A 20,736-nucleotide genomic window follows, 5' to 3' on the forward strand; every position below is an offset into this window, starting at 1 on the left:
CAGAAATGAGCCTGATTTTGCACTTTCCAGCTTTAGTAAATAAACCCCATTGTGTACTTAAAAGTGGGGTATGCCTGTATACAGTACTTTTAGTTGAATGACTTGTATGTTTCTGTTTGGTCATTTTATTTGTATGACACCATATTTACACCCATGAGCAAAAATATGTCATGTAAAACACATTTTTGCTGCCATATTTCAATGTGCCTCTAAAGGATAATAAAAACTACTAATTTGTGAATATAGCATAAGGGAGCATTCTGAGGGGCAGAGCTGGGAATTCCAAGCTAGCAGATTCCGAGGCTCAGGATTAAGCGCCATGCGCATTGAACGTTAAAATAACGTTATAAAAACGGCGGTAGCTTTGCAGTGAGTCTTTCAGCATTTTTTTTTTAACATTTTTGCAACAGCATTTATTAGTGTTTTTTAGCGTTTTTTTAAATGAATTTTTTTATGGTTTAAAAACATTAAAAACCGCTGAGCCACGTTTTTGAGCGTTTATCGGCGTTTATTTAATGTTTTTAAGCGTTTTTTGTGGTCAGAAAAACAGCTCCTGAATGTGATTTTAGGGCATTCAGACAATAGCCCATAAACTCCACTGCTGATATACATCCAAAAACGTCCATGTGTGCATGGGCACAGAGGATAACAGAGGGGAATTTATGAGCTGTTAAAAAAAACGACCAAACTCCCAATAATGGCCATTTATGAGCTTCAGCGTGTATGGAGCCTTACGTGTTACCAGGCCAGAGTATGAAGACATAGCCGGAACTAAACATTAAACCAGTCTTAAATGCTAGGAAAGACATTTTTATTTTTTTTACTGCCATCAACACAATTTAGTTCAGAACTGAAACGACATGAAAAAAAACCAACAAAGGATGTAGCAGCAAAATCATCTTACCTCTGGAACCAAATTATCAAGTAATCAAAAACATTTATTAAATAAGAGGTATATGATGTTCTCAGTGTAAAAAATATTTTGTCAAAAAAAAAAAAAAAAGGCATCAGGGTTAACGTATGTTCCCTTTGTTAGAACAGAAAATACAGACAACAAACATTTTATCAAAACATGCCAACAGGAGTGGAAAAGAATTATACAAAACACATCTCTCGTTCATTTATCTATGTCTTTGGCAAATTTTCTCCAGCCATTATACTCTGAGCAAATCTGCAATGCTAAAGAAGACCTCCAGACAAAACACAGCACTCAATGATAAATATGCAGCATACATAGCCATAACCATTTTTATTTTAGTTTGCACTGTTTTGCAGAAAAATAATGCCATTTTTTGCCTATAACAACTCCAGAAGCCGCTTACTGATGGCTACTTTTTTTTCTATGAAGCATGGATGAACACAGCGAGTCACTGTAACAAGATGTACTGTTAATGGAGAAGTGTACGATTGTGGTAAAAATAAAATGACAATCATTTGGAATCCTCAGTGCTGTCTTTGTGTTGATGTGTGGACTGCAGTGCATTTCAGTGTAGAATGAAGACACCTGACTGTAAACAAAACAACCTTTTTACTGATCTGTCTGTGATTACAGCTATAAGGTCAAAGGCACTAGTACAGCCATGGCCAAAAGTTTTTAGAATGATACAAGTATTAATTTTCACAAAGTCTGCTGCCTCCATTTTTACAATGGCAATTTGTTATATACTCCAGAATGTTATAAAGAGTGATCAGATGAATTGCAATGAATTGCAAAGTCCCTCTTTGCCACGAAAAATTAACCTAATCCCATAAAAAAAAACATTTTTACTGCATTTGTAAAGAAGGCTTCAGGGTGCCCAAGAAAGTCCAGCAAGTGCCAGGACCGTCTCCTACAGTTGATTCAGCTGCGGGATTGGGGCACCACCAGTGCAGAGCTTGCTCAGGAATGGCAGCAGGCAGGTGTGAGGGCATCCGATTGCACAGTGAGGTGAAGACTTTTGGAGGATGGCCTGGTGTCAAGGGCAGCAAAGAAGCCACTTCTCTCCAGGGAAAACATCAGGGACTGCTGAGGACAGGGGTAAAGGAATTTTCTCTGATGAATCCCCTTTCCCATTGTTTACGGCATCTGGAAAAAACCTTGTCCAGAGAAGAAAAAGTTGAGGGCTACCATCAGTCTTGTGTCAAGCCAACAGTAAAGCATCTTGAGACCATTCATGTGTGGGGTTGCTTCTCAGCCAAGGGAGTGGGCTCACTCACAATTTTGCCTTAGAACGCAGCCATGAATAAAGAATGGTACCAAAACATCCTCCGAGAGCAACTTCTCCCAACCATCCAAGAACAGTTTGGTGATGAACATTTCCAGCATGATGGAGCACCTTGCCATAAAAGACAAACATGATAACTAAATGACTTGGGGAACAAAACATCACAATTTTGTGGCCATGGCCAGGAAACTCCCCAGACCTTAATCCTATTGAGAACTCGTGGTCAATCCTCAAGAGCCAGTCAGGATGTGGCCCAGAAGTTGATTGACAGCATGCCAGAGCGAATTGCAGAGGTGTTAAAAAAGAAGGGTCAACACTGAAAATATTGACTCTACGGATAAACATAATGTAATTGTCAATAAAAGCTTTTGGCACTTATGAAATGCTTGTAATTATACCTCAGTATACCATATTAATATCTGACAAAAAGATCTAAAAACACTGAAGTAGCAGACTTTGTGAAAATTTATATTTGTGTAATTTTTAAAACTTTTGGCCATGGCTGTATAAGTTACTGGGTGTTTCCTGATACACTATATTATATAAGAAAAAGTGCACTTATCCTTTAAGAGTAAGAAGTAATTGTCCGTGTATCTTAATCACTGCAGTAAATTTAATTTATTCTTACAGTGGAAACTGTGTATTATCCAGTGCAAATTTACACAGTTGCTAATGGTCGATTCACACAGAGGCAGCACAACTTGCAGCTAAGTCACCTGAAATTCGTTATAAAGTACATTATAAAGCTATAACGTATGCATAGATATAAAAGTTTTCTGGATACTGGAATTCACTTTTAATGAATGTCAAACTTCAAAATGATTTTCACAACAACAGGTGTGTTCAATGTTGGAGCAGCAAAGAGAGAGAGCTCTGTATTTGAATTGGTACAGTACGGGTTGGCAGGAACATTGTCCATAGAGCTGGTCCCCATGAGATCTTTGGCTTCATAATACAATCCAAGTCAGTAAACTTCAATCTGTTCCTGGAATGTCAGGCAGGATCACGCTATCGCCACTCATGTGGATCCCAGCTGTATACTGACCAGAGAGTGGTAGAACCCTTTTATCTGCAGCAGTTGTTGATGTGTTCCCAGTTCTACGACCTTCCCATTTTGGATAACAGCGATTTTGTCTGCGTTCTGAATGGTGGATAGTCGATGGGCTATCACTATACAGGTACGACCCTCTCGAGCTTTATCCAGAGCTTCCTGTACGACCTGGAGGAGAAAAGAGCACATGCACTAAGTACTCAGCAAAGGACACATTGTACAAACTCATAACCTAATGGGAAAGCAGGCTTTGGTATAAACTGAATCTGTCATGGAAGCCAAACATTCATATGCATAATACTAAATAAAAAACACAGAGGATCTAAAATTTTCAAATCCCTGGACTACCATTCTTATCTACCAGCATCTTCATCCTGTAGCTTCGTCATTAAGGGGAGTGTATAGTCAAAAAAGTTCAACAAACCTACACTTGATTTTCATATTTGACAGTAGGTTGGTATTTATATTAAGAGTTGCAGAAATCACCAAATACATCCAATAAACCCTTTTAGCTTCTCCCTTTACAAGGTAACAACAGCTAAAAACAATCTGGTGCCATGAACAATTCTGGGGCCGATTCAATAAAGAATTTGCAACACTTTTGCGGTCCCTTGCACCTAATTCATGAAAGGCTTGCCATTGTTTTGTGCTGACACGTGCTACAGATTCAGGTGTACATATACAGGCCAGTGCTCAGTGTGGGCCCACAATGTAGTAAAGAGCAAGAAATGCATGTTTGCACAGGGAGGTGTGACAGCTTCCTACTCAGGGTTTGCTGTTTGCTAGGATGCTGACATCCTACTAACCAATGGATCAGTGTAGTTGATGTATTGTATGCCACTATCTGTCTCCTCCTCCTATAATGCTTGCTCGGTAAGTAAAGCACAAAATTTAGGTCTGCTTTAAACTGGGAGGGTGAGTGGTGGTAATGAAGTCCACAAAAACACAATATTTTCCCAAAGTCTATGGTGGCGGCATAGCATTTGCTTACATAGTCTAGATCTGCAGTTTGGGACCAGATGCGGCCCTTTGCCTGCTATTATCCAGCCCTTTGGGCACACTTTCATCCATGCATACCCAAAAATGGGGCATAATTCCCCCAAGTGAACCCAATTAAGGGGCGCAATTCCTCCCAATGACACCAATGATGGGGTACAATTTGTGATGTAAAACAATATATATACTCATAAGGTGCTAAAGGAGGCAGACTACGAGGGACCCCCTAGCAACAGTACATTTTTTTTATGCACATAAATGAATTTTTTTTTTTAGGGTGGAACTCCACTTTAATTAAAGATGTCAAATCATTGTGGTAAGCAGATTATTTGCCTAGAACATGTTGGGTGTGGCTATAGTGTTTGGTGAAGGAATATGAATAATCACTACTTTTTTGGAAAATTATCTACACAGAACAATTTGTTATAGATCACTATGAACTTTTGTTTGGGACAATTTTTTTTTACATTATCACGGTTGGCTTCATTGCTATCAGATTATTATGAGTATATATATTTTTTTACATCACCTGCATGAATTATAATTAGTATATATAATTATTTTTGTATTAATTCATGGTATTGGTATATAGATTTATTACCATCAATTATCACACAGCACCCTCTGCACCTTGCACATCTATAACGTCACTCCAGTACCTATTTAGCTTGGGGCACCTCCACATCATATGAACTAGATCGCCTTTTGGGTCCCTACATCTTGGGCATTTAGCGTTATCCTCTACCCATATAAAAATAGTTTCTGAGGTGTTTTATATGCTCTATGCAGCAGCATTAAAGCGGGAGACCCGCAAAATTATTTTATTTAAAAATGAGCAGCTACAAATACTGCAGCTGCTGCCTTTTAAAATAAGGACACTTACCTGTCACAGGGTCCAGCGATGTCGGCACCCGAGACCGAACCGCCATTCGGTCCTCGGATGCTGATGCCGCCGTCTTCCTTGCGGCTTAATTTCCCAATTCCCTACTGCCCATGCGTGACTCGCGCAGCACAATCTAAATGGTCCGTGCAGTCTCTGGGACCGGCTGTGTCCCAGCAGACAGCGCGGCGGGATGGGAAGAGGCATAGACTCCCGTGGGAGTCTATGCCCAGAAACACCTGTCTTAAACAGGGATCTGCACCCCCCTGCCCCCTGTTTCAAAAAGCGGAGGTTCAATTTTTGTGTGAACCTCCGCTTTAAGTATGACACTGATTGTGATGGTGACAGGGTGCTTAAGGGACATATTTCCAGGATATGCTTCCACTGTTCTTTTGACAGTTTCGTGCTCAGGGCTCACTGGTTGCTTTATTATTCCAAGACTAGATCCCAGAAGAGCCCACTAACACCAACCAACCAGCCTCACTTTAACATATTTCACCCTAAAGAGCTTAATCATAGAGACTGAAAAGTCAACCTAAGAGGCCCAAGACTTGTAGTTTTAATGCTAAAAGAAGGGATAGATGTTTCCATAATGAGGAAAGGGCTACTTGGCCAGGCAACTAAAATTGTAGAAAGATACCAAGGTTGTAGGATTCCTCACAACATGACATCCCCCAATACTAATGAAAACCCAAAGTAACCAGTCTTGAAGTCATCCTGAAGGGGAAGGTAAAGAGAGCCGTGCAGCTCCCAGTAGGACACACAACAAACATCTTGGAGGAGAGGGGACAGTTGATAAGGGGAGGATGGACTTCTAAAGAATAGCTGTATGGTTATCTTTTCATTTGAACTCTTAGCTCAGCATGAAATATAATTGTGGCTACGGAGTACAAAGAAGCCTTTTCCGTAATTGAAAATGTGTAAGCATGGAGTCCCAAGTTGAGCTGATTTTTGAAGTCCTACTGAGTAATACACATAGAGGGTGATTTACTAAACTGAAGAGTGCAAAATCTGTGGCAGCTCTGCACAGAAACCAATCAGCTTCCAGATTTTTTTTGTCAAAGCTTAATTGAACAAGCGAACGTTAGAAGCGGATTGGCTACCATGCACAACTGCATAACATTTTTCACTCTCTGATTTTAATAAATCAACCCTATAGCTCTTCAGTCAATACTGACCAAAATTTTTCGAGACCAGTCAAGAGTACTGCACAAATCTACTGCTTTACCTTTTCGCTCTCAGTGTCAAGAGCAGATGTGGCCTCATCCAGCAGCAAGATTTTAGGCCTTCGAATAAGGGCTCGGGCTATGGCGATCCTCTGCTTCTGACCTCCAGACAGCTGTGTGCCCTTGTCTCCAACGCGAGTATTGTATTTCTGTAGAAAGGCAACACGCCATTAGAGATGGAGACTGTAATAATGCACATAAAAATCACAACACATGTGAATGCACAAATTTTTTTCTATTTTGATCAAATATCTTTATTTTTAAATTATTTATTATAGGATGAATTCGCAACTCTCTGAAAATCATGGTAGGCTTTCAAATAAGAAAGACCAGTACTAATGCTATGATTTCTGGCAGAAAATCAAGAGCTGCCATCTACACTATATTACCAAAAATATTGGGAGCCCTGCCTTTACACACGCATAAACTTTAATGGCATCCCAGTCTTAGTCCGTAGGGTTCAATAGTGATCTGGCCCACCCTTTGCAGATATAACAGCTTCAACTCTTCTGGGAAGGCTATAAGGTATAGGAGTGTGTCTATGGGAATCTTTGACCATTCCTTCAGAAGTGCATTTGTGAGGTCAGGCACTGATGTTGGACAAGAAGGCCTGGCTCACAGTCTCCGCTTCAATTCATCCCAAAGGCGTTCTATCGGCTCGCTCATCCACTTTGCGCACTTGTGCGCAGTCATGTTAGAACAGGAAGGGGTAATCCCCAAACTGTTCCCACAAAGTTGGGAGCATGAAATTGTCCAAAATGTCTTGGTATGCTGACGCCTTAAGAGTTCCTGTCACTGGAACTAAGGGGCCAAGTCAAACACCTGAAAAACAGCCCCACACTATAATCCCCCCTCCACCAAATGATTTGGACCAGTTCATAAGGTTCATAAAGACATGGATGAGCGAGTTTGGGGTGGAGGAACTTGACTGGCCTACACAGAGTCCTGACCTCAACCCGATAGAACACCAATTTCATGTTCCCAACTTTGTGGGAACAGTTTGGGGATGGCCAGTGCACAAAGCAAGGTCCATAAAGACATGGATGAGTGAGTTTTGGGTGGAGGAACTTAACTTAGCTGCACAGAGTCCTCACCTCAACCCAATTGAACATCTTTAGAATGAATTGGATGAGAAGGCCTGGCTTGCAGTCTCCACTCTAACATCAGTGCCTGACCTCACAAAAGCGCTTCTGGAAGAATGGTCAAACATTCCCATAGACACACTCCTAAACCTTGTGGACAGCCTTCCCAGAATAATGGAAGCTGTTGAAGCAGCAAAGGGTGGGCCAACTCAATACTGAACCCTACGGACTAAGACTGGGATGCCAATAAGTTCATGTGTGTGTAAAAGCAGGCATCCCAATACTTTTGGTAATATAGTGTATGTTAATGGAGGGGGTGTCCCTTCTCTCACTTATTCAAGCCTATGTTTATCCACAGAAGCTACCTAAAAAAAAAAAGAGACCTCACAGAGGATAGACCTTGCATAGAACCTGACCTCCTGCCTGTATTCATATACAATATTTATATTTATCTGACTCTGGCTAGGTTTACACATATGCACCTCTGCGAGACGCATTTTACACTGTAATGGGAGGCAAAACATTTGAATGGACTGCCGTGCCTTCTGAAACGTAGGGAAAAGGTCCCTGCTCCATTCAAGAAAACACAGTCCGTAGTGTGGTTCCCAGTGCCATTAGGATTCCAGTGCATTTTTTTTGTGACGGTGGTTGTGGCTGTGGCTACAGGTGCGGACCCACAACAGGAGCCACTCGCACAGATGTGAACCTAGCCTAAAAAGGAACTAGACAATATAGAAAAAATGAAGAAAAACTACATTCCCTCTCAGGCTGCATTCACACTTCAACGTTTAGAATCATGGACAGATTTGCCCACGAATCTGCCCATGATTTGAAAGCGTTGATGTGTGAATGACAAATCATGGGTAGGGATGAGCTCCGGCGTGTTCCCATACTGCACATGCAGAGCCCCCCAGGAAGTCAGCGCAGCGCTGCGCTAATCACAGGCAGTGAGACATCGCCCGATCTCTGCAGCCGCGCATCGGGGGCAATGTCTCACTGCCTGTGATTAGCGCAGCGCTGCGCCGACTTCCTGGCAAGCTCTGCACGTGGAGGATGCGAACACGCCGGAGCTCATCCTTAATCGTGGGACTCGCATTTGAGATACCATTCATTTGAATGACACTTCAAATTGCGGTGCGGGTCTGCCACGATTGCCGTGCGATAAATCACGCTGCAATTGCGGCAACCCACATTGCGGGAAGCATGTCGCCCAAAAGTAGCTTGAACTTTTTTTGGCCAAAATACTTCCTTCGATGCCGAGTTTTATAGAGCGACAATCGTGACAGGCCCGTATCGCGATTTGAAGTGCCATTCAAATGAATGGCATCTCAAATGCAAGTCCCACGATTTGTCATTCATACATCAGCATTTTAAAATCACAGGCAGATCCGTGGCAAATCTGCCGTGATTCAAAATGCTGAATGCAGCCTTAAAGTTTACAATGTTATGTAATATGGTGGTCATGACTATCAGACAATAAGACAATAAGTACAGAGCTGTGACTTACATCAGGGAGAGACTCGATGAAGGTCTGAATATTGGCCTCCTTGGCCGCCTGTTCAATCTCTTCTGGTGTCACCTTTCTGCTGTTGTCACCATAAGCAATGTTCTCTGCTATGCTGCAGTCAAATAGCATGGGCTCCTGGGATACGATACCCATCTGTGCCCGCAGCCACTGGATATTCAAAGCCTTCACATCAGAACCATCTATGCACTGCAAGAGACACACAATGATAGCTGTCACACACTGGATCACGGCTTTACAATGTAAGGCATCACTCAGATTTCATACAATTCATGCTGCTGAACTATCTCTATCACATACATGCAATATTAGGATTGAAGAGACCTTTTATCTCCACAACAGAATTATTATTATTGCATTTTGCTTTGTAAATTCTGCTAATAAAACACAAGACTAATAACACACAAGATGCCAAACATTATGTCTTGAATATCATTATTCCATTTTCTTGGGACCTTATTGGTCAATTTTTCGGTAATCTGGTGCCAAATGATCCCCATTCAACCTCAAAACATTGAGCATTTTGTCTAATAATGAGGGCACCCTAATTGTTTATCATTTTCTACTTGGCATCCCTATCAGTGACTAGGGCAGCTATTGGCTACTGGCTATGAACTTCCTTATTCTAGTCCGGTCGTACATCATCACGTTTGAATCCGTCGGACTTTGGTGTGATTGTGTGTGGCCAAGTCCGTTCGTTCGGAAAGTCCGTCAGAACCCCCAGCCGAAAGTCTGTCGGGAAGACCGTCGGACCTAGTCTGCCAGAAAGTCCGGTCGTGTGTACGCGGCATAAGATGCAAGGTTGTGCAATGGGTTCAGAGATTTTGCAGGTCAGATGCCACCCTTTGCTTGCTTTTATCTGACCCTCGGAGCACTAGTTCCACTGATATGAAGCATTATTCCTGTTACTGACACCAACAATGACACACCATTCCTTTCCCTGACACTAACAGTGGGGCATTATTACTCCTACTGATACCAATGATGGGGCACCATTCCTCCCAGTGACACCAACAATGGGGCACCATTCCTCCCACTGACACCAACAATGGGGCATCATTCCTCCCACTGACACTAACAATGGGGCCCCATTCCTCCCACTGACACTAACAATGGGGCACTATTCCTCCCACTGATACCAATGATGAGGCACCATTCCTCCCACTGACACCAACAATGGGGCTATATTTCTCCCACTGACACTAACAATGGGACTGTCATGATCACTTAGTACTCCTGTTCCTCATTCCACCTGGGTGCTGGCTGTTGCTTTTCCCCTGTCTGTGTTCACCTGCAAGATGATTGATCTGATCAGTCATCTGATATAAGCAAACCGAACACACTATCCCTTGCTTGTGATAGAGACAGTTACCTGCATTGTTCCTGTTCAAGCCTCCCATTTGTCTGCCTTGCTTTGCTGTTGAATTTCCCTGTGTATGACCCAGATCAGATATTAGACTATTCCCTGAACTCAGCCTGTCTTATTACCTAGACTGTCATTGGATCGGATATTGGACTATTCCCTGAACTCAGCCTGCCTTATTACCTGGACCCTCTTAGAACCATGCTATCTGCCTGCTAAACTGCAAGTAGTCTGTTGTTTGCTCTTCTCACATCTGCCCTAGTGTGGTGGCCAGGCACTATAGCATTGTGTATAAGTCCTGGGGGCAACCAAGTGCCGGTAGGGCTGCTTGTCTTAAGGAAAAGGGGGCTGCTATAGATGAAGCACACAGTAGCTATCTATAGTGTCTGACCACCTGCATTGAGGTAGACGTGACATTCATGACAGGGACACTCTTCCTCCTACTGATACCAACAAAGGGGAACTATTCCTTCCACTGACACCAACAATGGGGCACATTTCTTCCCACTGATACCAATGATGGGGCACCATTTCTCCCACTGACACCAATTGTGGGGCACTATTCCTCCCACTGATACCTATGATGGGGTACCATTCTACCCACTGACACCAACAATGGGGCTATAATTCTCCCACTAACACCAACAATGGGGGACTATTCCTCCTCCTGATACCAACAAAGGGGCACTCTTCCTTACACTGATACTAATGATGGGGCACTATTCCTGATTCTGCTGACCACAGGCATTCAGTCTTGTTTTTACTCCCACTGACCATCAAGCCTGAGACTTGTCTATTCCTACTAACTAAAGTCTGGACCCCTAAAGTCTGAGGAACAGTAAACTGGCCCATTTTTTTTAGACCGTTTGGAAACTCCTGGCTTATAAGTACCAAGTATCAACTTTAAATTATCCAATATGTTCTGTAAAGTCTCTTTATTGTCAATATATGGCTACATATTTACCACATCTCCACTGAGTGGATCATAGAATCTCTCCAAGAGTTGGACAGTGGTACTCTTCCCACAGCCACTGCTGCCCACTAGTGCCAAGGTTTGCCCCTTTGACACATCGACATCCAGTCCTTGGAGTACGGGCACATCTGGTCGAGTTGGATAATTGAACTGGATTCCCCGGAATGCAATATTTCCATCACAGTCTGACTGTAACCAAAAATAATGTTTTTCCATGTCAGTAAACTAATATAATTGGTAAGATTTACCGTATATAAATTGTATATACTGTATAACATGAGGCAGGCAATTACATGCAAATCTTATGAGTGATACTCCTATGTCATTTGTAACACTACTGGTATTTATCACTAGCTGCATCCTACAACAAATACAATAGATTACTAGAGTTTCCTACTTCTATAATGTATAATTCCCTAACCCTTGTAATTGTTCAATGTTGGAAAAAAAAGTTCACCATGTCTATTATTCATATTGTTCTTTATCTTCCTGACAGTAAAAATTAGAATTATAGGAATATATAAGAGATTCAGTTATGTATTCAGGGCCCTTTTTTGTTAGCCAGTGTTCCAATTTTCTGTAAACGGCAGTATAACCCAAATGTTTCTGAATTCTTGTGTCCCCAAATGGACAAAGGTAAAACATATTCTGCAACTGTTATTGCACAATACACATTGATTATTGGTTTGTTGTCATTCTACAAGCCCGAGGATATAAATCACCATGACTTTCATGCTTAATACAATGATAAAAAATAAACTGTTGACTAAAAGCAAAATATCACATACAGGCGCATGTCCAGCATCACTATAGCTGTCTATGAGAGGCTGTCTCTCCACCATGCTGAATATGTGAGCAGCTGATATCTTGGCTTTGGCGTAGTCTGGAGCGAAAGAGCTGGTCTGACCCAAAGCCATGGCTCCAAACACAATGGCGGAGAACACCCTGCGGAGAAGGAAACATTTTTCTTGAGCAAATCTGTAGAAAACTCAGCACAGCACGCATATTTCAAAAGAGTCAAGGGAAAGGGCAAAAAGAACTGAATCAGTCATCCATAACAGAACCTAATATTTTTAGCAGGTACAGTTCAGCAGCATATGAAAGTAACAATTTAAACTTAAAGTGATTGTAATGGTAGAAGGTTTTTTTTTTTATCTTAATGCATTAAGATAAAATGCCTTCTGTGTGCAGAAGTCCCCCTCAGCACCCGTAACACTTACCTGAGGTCCATCTAGATCCAGAGATGTTGTAGGAATCTCTGGGCTGCCCGGGACTCCCTTCCTCATTGGCAGAGACAGCAGCGTGGCGTTATTGGCTTCCGTTGCTGCCAAAGTCAATCAGCCAATGAGAAGAGAAAGGGGGCGGGGGTCAGGCTAATGTCTGAATGGCAACAGGGAGCTGTGACTCGGCTCGGGTGCCCCCATAGCAAGTAGCTTGCTGTGGGGGCACTCAACAGGAGGGAGGGGCCAGGAGCGCTGAAGAACGACCCTAGAAGAGGAGGATCTGGGCTGTTCTGTGCAAAACCACTGCACAGAGCAGGTAAGTATAAAATGTTTGTTATTTTACCCTGAAAAAAAAACAGAGACTTTACTATGACTATAGGTTATCCTCTGCAGCACATTTGGTTTGTGGTAAAATGTGAAATAAGGGGTATCCTAAGTCATCCTTGTGGAGCAATAATGCGGATCAGGAAAGTCAGCGGCAAGCCGCTTGCCATGAGGGCACTCATATAAACTTGTTTCTGAGCCACACTGTGTCCATTGATATTAGTTTGGCCCTGCCCCCCCCCTCCCCCCTCACTGGCTGTGACTGACAGCATTGGGAGCCAATGGTTCCCACAACAGTCTCTGAGCCTATGAGGAGGGAGAGAGTGGAGGGAGCCACTACTCTCGTGCACAGGGCTGGGTTGAGATTGGGCTCAGGTAAGTATTAGGGGGGAGAGCTGCACTCAGGTTTTTTACCTTAATGCAAAGAATTTATTAGGGTAAAAATAAAAAATAAATCTTCAGGCTTTAGAACCACTTTAACCAACCAAAAGTCTTAGTGTATTTTTCTCAATAATAATCCATCTACTTAACTCAAGTAGGAGAGAAGACATCTCCAGAGAGTTTGGTTAGCAGATCGATTCTGGTTCAGTGATAAATTACACGGATTACTGAACATTAATCAGAAGGTAAAATGTTTCATAGACATTAATAAAAAATACTTACAAGAATACATCTTCTATATTCATGTGATTATTCGCCACAAGCCATGCACCAAATCGGAAGCACCCAGCGTAAGCAAAGTACATGATGGCCTGAGAGAGCCCAAATGTCAGTCCATGGATGTGAGCCTTTTTAATAGCATTTCTAGGAAAAGAGATTACGTTTTAATAACTTACAATATACATTTCCTAATAGTAACATTCTTTTTTAACTATACAGTACAAAAGCTTAGGCAACCCATCTCTCTCTAACTGTAGACTAACTATAAGTCCAAGCTTGCCCTGAAAGTCTTAAAGGTCAAGACTGGGCTCAGCCCCCCCAACGGCACCCGGAAGTGCATTTTTACTTTTTATTATATATAATTACCTTTTTCAGATGTCTTCAGGCCAGTTATGTGGGTTTTCTTCCTCTTCGTCACTTCTTTGGCCTTAAAGCAGAACTCCAGGGATGATATATTATGCAATCCCACAGTACATTGGGGTAGATTCACTAAGACCAGGTTCACATATGTGCAAATTGAATGAGGGTTTCTCCGCATCCAATTTACAAGACATGCGAGCATGACTGACTCTCATTGTAGCCGGTTCACACATGTCCTGATTGGCCGTGGTCCGCATTCCAAACAGGTCCTGTGCCTGTTGGGTTCGGTTCAAGTGCAAATTCGGGCAAAAATTTGGACCTGATTTGCACCTGAACCGGTGAATGGGAATGCCCCGGACCCCATGTTGGGAACCCTGGCTGCACATACGTGACCCCGGCCTAAAACTGGAGCCCTCAGAATCTGGTGCAGCTGTGCATGGAAGCTAATCAGCTTCTAACCTCAGCTTTTTTCAGTTAAGCTTTGGCAATAACACCTGGAAGCTGATTGGTTTCTATGCAGAATTGAGCCTGATTTTGAACTCTCTAGCTTTAGTAAATAAACCCCATTGGCCAGCTTGGCCCAATTTAAACATGCATGTGTGATACTTGATTGGCCTCCATGGAAGCTATAAATTACTGTAGTAGCCCAAGCTACTACAGTGATTGCTGCAAACTTCTCGCCGCCATGCCATGCGTTGTCTTTCTGCATAGTAACCACAAGAGGTCGGTCACTCTGAATGACTGCCATTTAGAGATAACCTTGCATTTTTCTCAATGAATGCAAAGAGCTCTCTAATTGGACGAGGTAGAGATCATGATGTCACTGCCTCTCCTCTTCACTTCATCCAGTCAGAGAACACATTCATTGAGAAAAATACCTTCTCTGAATGTTGGCCGTGCCGGGCACCCACTGTGCTTACTATGCAGAATGGCTGCCAGTCGGCACCTGGAAGATATTGGAAGTGTAGTAGCTCAGGCTACCACTGTGATTTACAACTTCCACAGAGACCAATCAGGTATCACTTATGTACACCTACATTGGGCCAAGCTGGGACACCTACTAGTTTGGCTTTTCGATAAAGAGAAGTAAGTAGAGCACAGTAACGCAGACCAATCAAAATTTATCTTTCCTTGATCTGATACTTTCATTGGAAAGTTGATTGTATTCTATTACTTATATAGGTTTTTTTACTTTTTTTTTGGCTTTTTTTTTATATACTTGTTTACGTATCTTTACACATCACTTCTGCTCTCTGCACTACCTTATTGAATAATCCAAAAAAAAAAAAAGGATTTGCTGATAGCAATGAGCTTGGGTATCCTCCAAACTCATCTCTAGCCAAACTCCAAACGTGCACTTTTTTTTGCTGTGGGACACCCTGTAATCGGGTTAGTAAAGAGGTGGGTGGTGTGGCGTAATGACACGGCCCGCAGCTCACTGGAGTAAAGAAAAAGAACACAAATACGGCTAGAGTTGAGTTTGAAGGATACCCAAGCTCATCTCTATTTACTGATTTGAAAGGTGACATATTTGGAGACTGCGGCTCTGCCAGACACACATATCATATTTTCTTACTTGTAGGGTCCCACCAGTTTCTCATCATACAAAGCCTCAAAGGTCCTCTCCCGTGTTAGAGAGACAACAGTACGGATATTTTCTACAGCATCAGTGGCAATCTGAGAAGAAGGGAAACAAAATGATACTTATTAGACAGCGACAATGGGTCACCAGAGACTGAGGAGACACTTGAGCCTGTCTTTATTTCGGTCCATCTAGTCCTGCGATTTACACAGTTACGATGTCTGTCAGGTCAGGAGACCTGGTTTTTTATTTGCTACAGGTCTTGTCTCCTTAGATGGCCAACATTCTTGGGTCATGGCCGGGCCCCTGGAGTGCTCATTTTTGATGCAGAACTGCTGGTCAGGCATGTTACCGGATGATGTCAGAGCAAGACCTACACTATTGTATATTACCAAAAAGTATTGGAACACCTACCTATACACACACATGAAGCTTAATGGCATTAGTCTGTAGGGTTCAATATTGAGTTGGCCCATCCTTTGCAGATATAACAGCTTCAACTATTCTGGGAAGGCTGTCCACAAGGTTTGGAAGTGTGTCTATGGGAATGTTTGACCATTCTTCCAGAAGGGCATTTGTGAGGTCAGGCATTGATGTGGATAAGAAGGCCTGGCTTGCAGTCTCCGCTCTAATTTAATCCAAAGGTGTTCTATTGGGTTGAGGTCAGGACTCTGTACAGGCCAGTCAAGCTCCTCCACCCCAAACTTGCTCATCCATGTCTTTATGGACCTTGCTTTGTGCACTGGTCCCAATCCTTTGGTGGAGGGGGGGATTATGGTGTGGGGTTGTTTTTCAAGGGTTTGGCTTGGCCCCTTAGTTCCAGTGAAGGGAACTCCTAAGGTATCAGCATACCAAGATATGTTGGACAATTTCATGCTCCCAACTTTGTGGGAACAGTTTGGGGATGGCCCCTTCCTGTTCCAACATGAGTGTGCACCAGTGAACAAAGCAAGGTCCATAAAGACATGGATGAGTGAGTTTGGGGTGGAAGAACTTGACTGGCCTGCACAGAGTCCTGACCTCAACCCGATATAATACCTATATTAATAAGACTAAGACTGGGATGCCATAAAACTTTATGTGCATGTAAAGGCAGTTGCCCCAATACTTTTGGTAATATAGTGTACATGTGTCTACAGTCAGCTTAGCACTGTAAGCATGCTTACAGGAGGAGGAATGCATACCCTCAACAGTGTCCTGCATTTTCCAATTACAGTCTGGCCAGGATGTAATGTTGCTACAGAACCTGGCCATGCTGTCTGCCAGGGTTTTCTGGATTACAAAATTGGCTGGCCAGAATTTCAAATCCTGTGGCATATAAAGCACTTCACATATTGATTATTATATACTTGAATTGTGTATTTAGTTGTTTGCCTGGACTTCAAATTCAAGAAATCTCTGCTTTCTTGTCTAAATGTAGGACACTTGTACTATTTCGTCTATAAGGCTTTATTTACACATGTGGCAAGGGGTCCGTAAAACCAGGCGGTTGAGTTTTACCACCCCCTAACCACCAGGGCACTCTGGTGCTCAGGCTGTTTACATGTTACAGCAAAAAATGAAACAACATTTTGCATTCAGCAGGTGCTACTGACACTGAATGCAAGTCTATGGGGCTGCACTGCAACCACTCCGCAAGCAATGCAAGCAATGCAAGCAAATGCGGTGTGGTGGTGTGGCATTAACAGGGGAAAATCAAGCATTGAGGAAATTAAATATCGCCTCTTCACTGCCTGTCAAATGTCCTCTGAAAAGCGAGCCACTACGGGGCAGAAAGGGCTACCGCACATGTGAACAAGCCTTAGCTCTACCCTTTTGCATCCACAATTACTATTATCAGTGACCTTTCCGAACCGGACCCAACTCACTTTTCCAGCAACTTCCAGCTCCTCTTTGTCCTTCTTCGCATGGCCAGCAAATGTCTTCATTTCAATGAGAGCAGAGACAGCAATGACTGGCACAATAGCCAAAATAAGAAGAGTTAACTGCCACCCGTAAATAAAAGATATTATAGTGGCAGTGCCCAGGTTTGCGATGTTCTGAGCTAGCAACGCCAGTCTGCTTCCGGTAGCCTGGAAGACATTGACACATTGAATTAGAACTTCCCTGATTGAGGTCACAGTGAAACGCCAGTCTTGATGTACATTATATACATTGCACAGATTTTCGGCAACCTTTACAAGAGATTCTCATCTGCTTCCGTTCTATAGATACTGAGACACAGGGCTGCCTTTAATATTGATTGTACCCTGGGCAAACTTTTTCTTGGCCCCCCCATACAATTTCGCTCTCCACCTGCTCTGAGACTTACAATTAATAGCAGCTAGACTTAAAATCAGTTTACTGTATCAGATCAGGCAGCGATTGCGATTGGTTGCCAGAGGTTACAGTGTATCATTACCACTTACTGACTGGTTGCTAGAGGTTATAGCATACATTGCAGCTCACCAATTAGTTGCTAGATGCTACAGCACATGATTTCTGCTTGTTGATTGGTTGCTAGAGATTACTGTACAGTAATACTGCTCACTGATTGGTTGCTAGAGGTTACAGCACATCATCTCCTCACTGCAGGGGGCATGATATACATATGAATGCTGTCTTTATTTACTGTCGGATGCTGCTATTTACATATGAATGCCGCTATTTATATATGATTGAGGGTTATTTACATGTAAACACAGGGTTTAAATGCAGGCGAGTCATTTGTACAAATAGGACAGAGCTGGGCAGCATTAGTAGCAGCACTTCACACTGAGATATCGGGACACAGCATGGGACTAAAACTTCAAGGGACAAGGGAATTTAAACTAGGATAGTTGGCAAGTATGAGGCAACTGCTTTGGGCCCCACAACAATGACAGGGCCCAGGGCAGCTGCCCCTTTTGCCCTGTCTTAAAGACGGCCCTGCTGAGACAATTAGTGTAACTAAGCTCTTTCTCAGGTTTGTGAATAAAGGCAATCGTATTGATTGTTATTGATTTGGGTTGCTAATGCAATGAATAATACTTTTTCTGTCCGACCTGACCTTAAAATATGATACCTTATGAATTTGTATGTTAGCAGTAAATAAAACATTATTTTTTCTATTATTATATCACTATTTCCAGGCAGAGGTGAAAAAATAGACAACAATGCACAATAACCAACCCCATGAACTTGGGAAGCGTCTGTAGCCAGTCTTGTGGTTAGGGCACCGGTGCTGTTCTTTTTGTCATCGAACCATCCAATTTCCTACAATATATGGAAGATACAACAACTTATGTTAATAGACAGACACTGATTATACAAGAATTTAAATAAAACAATAAGCCACAGTGTAGATAAATGGTTTGGTTTATCCAGCAACATAATTATGCAATTTTTTTAAAATGGATTTTTGAGGAAAAAGTATAAAGATAGTGATGAGTTAAAGGGTAGCTCCACTTTTGTGGGGAAAAAAATAGCATATAAAAAGAAATAATAATATAGTCATATTGTAGTTGAATGTTATTACAAATTACTTTTCCTTTTGTATCTGCAGCTTCGTTATTTTCTGTAAAATGCAATGCAATATGGCTACCTGGAGGCGTTCTGTACACAGATGGTGAACGAAACAACCCCCAGAAATCAAATTTTCTGCTTGTGTGTTCGGAGTGATCTGGTCATTGGTGATAGGGCAAATCGCTCGACCCTTATCCATTCTTTGTCACAATCACATTGAGACACTTTGCACAGACATCTTTACCCCAAGGATACTTTACTGAATTATTTGATCACTGTGCTTAGACAACTTTAGCTTTCTCTACTACAAGTTATTTATTGTCCCATAACACCGGGATTACACTTAACAAGCTCCAACTAGCCGGTGAAGTACATCAGATCTGCAACGCGGACTTTATTACCATAATTTGTAGAAAGACCCCTATATTGTAATAATATATATAAATAATAATATAGTCATATTTTAGTTGAATGTTATTACAAAATACCTTTCCTTTTGTATCTACAGCTCTTATTTTCTGTAAAATGCAATGCAATATGGCTACCTGGAGGCGTTCTGTACACAGCTGGTGAACTAAACACCCCCCGGGGAATCAGAGTTCCTGCTTGTGTGATTGGCTTACTGATTTTCTGCACTTAGATACACATCTGATTTTTAGCATCCCCTGCAACAAAATCCAAATTTTTGGTGTGATACTCTTAAAGGGAAATCACATCTAAAGGGATGCAGACCCTGTCACTTTCCTCATTAGAGCTCTGCAGGAAAAGCAGCTGATTGATAATTATAAATACAGATTCGCTCCACACATGGACACAGACAAACAGCTATTTCTTCAGATAACAAAAGGTAGGAATCTGCAACAATGTTTGTTAAAATTCCTGCAATATACATAGATTAGCCAGAGGGGTTTTCTTTTTTTCTCAACAAAAGCGGAGTTACTCTCTAAAGAAAGAACAGAGAGAACAATACCATAGCATCAGAAGCATGAGTTAAAGCCAAAGTCCTAGTTTCCTGTCACCTTAACCACTTGGTGACCGCCGATATCCATCCGCACTTTGAGGATGGATATCATTTTTAAGCAGCTAGCTGCCATAACCTTGGTATCCTCATGTTCGGCTGGCGGTTGGCTACAAGATAAAAGTGGTCTCTGCAGCAGACTCGCCGCGAGATCACTTTTATCACCGGCGGGAGAGGGGCCTCCCGCCTTGCTCCGGTGCCCTCAGTCGCTTACTGGAACCGTCGGCAGCAGGGGAGGCGATCCGATCCTCTCACTGGCTGTGCATAGAGATGAGTGAGGGGAAGATGGCCCTCACCCCTCTCCATGACACTGCAAGGCGGAAGCGACGTCAAAACGTCACTTCTGCTCATAGCTCTTAAACGGCCATTTTTTTTAAATCATTTTTTTAAATGACAAATTTTACTTTTATTTTTTTATTACATTTTAGTGTAAATATGAGATCTGGGGTCTTTTTTGACCTCAGATCTCATATTTAAGAGGTCCTGTCATGCTTTTTTTCTATTTCAAGGGATGTTTAAATTCCTTGTTATAGGAATAAAAGTGATACAATTTTCTTTTTTAAAACAGTATAAAAAAAATCAAATAAACGGTAAAATAAATAATACATTTTTTTTTTTAAAATTCAAACGTGCCCGTCCCGCCAAGCTCACGCGCAGAATCAAACGCATACCTGAGTAGCGCCCACGTGTGAAAACGGTGTTCAAACCACACATGTTAGGTATTGCCGCGATTGGTAGAGTGAGAGCAATAATTCTAGCCCTAGACCTCCTCTGTAACTCTAAAAA

General features: G+C 42.2%; 1 protein-coding gene across 1 annotated transcript in view; it reads right to left on the minus strand.

The window, feature by feature from the left end:
• Positions 1–794: 794 nt before the first annotated feature.
• LOC143996052 (ATP-dependent translocase ABCB1-like) overlaps positions 795–20,736 on the minus strand; it is a 124,510-nt gene continuing 104,568 nt past the window's right edge. The window contains exons 20-28 of the mRNA XM_077490861.1: positions 18,600–18,683; positions 17,318–17,521; positions 15,444–15,544; positions 13,511–13,651; positions 12,089–12,245; positions 11,292–11,489; positions 8,947–9,153; positions 6,360–6,506; positions 795–3,423 (exon numbers count right to left, since the gene is read on the minus strand). Of these exons, the coding sequence (XP_077346987.1) occupies positions 3,223–3,423; positions 6,360–6,506; positions 8,947–9,153; positions 11,292–11,489; positions 12,089–12,245; positions 13,511–13,651; positions 15,444–15,544; positions 17,318–17,521; positions 18,600–18,683 (1,440 nt within the window). The 3' untranslated portion in view covers positions 795–3,222. The remainder of the gene's footprint in view (positions 3,424–6,359; positions 6,507–8,946; positions 9,154–11,291; positions 11,490–12,088; positions 12,246–13,510; positions 13,652–15,443; positions 15,545–17,317; positions 17,522–18,599; positions 18,684–20,736) is intronic.

Source organism: Lithobates pipiens, unplaced genomic scaffold (genome assembly GCF_037356315.1).
Source record: "Lithobates pipiens isolate NorthernLeopardFrog02 unplaced genomic scaffold, aLitPip1_a1.2 Scaffold_19, whole genome shotgun sequence".
Lineage (NCBI taxonomy): Eukaryota > Metazoa > Chordata > Amphibia > Anura > Ranidae > Lithobates > Lithobates pipiens.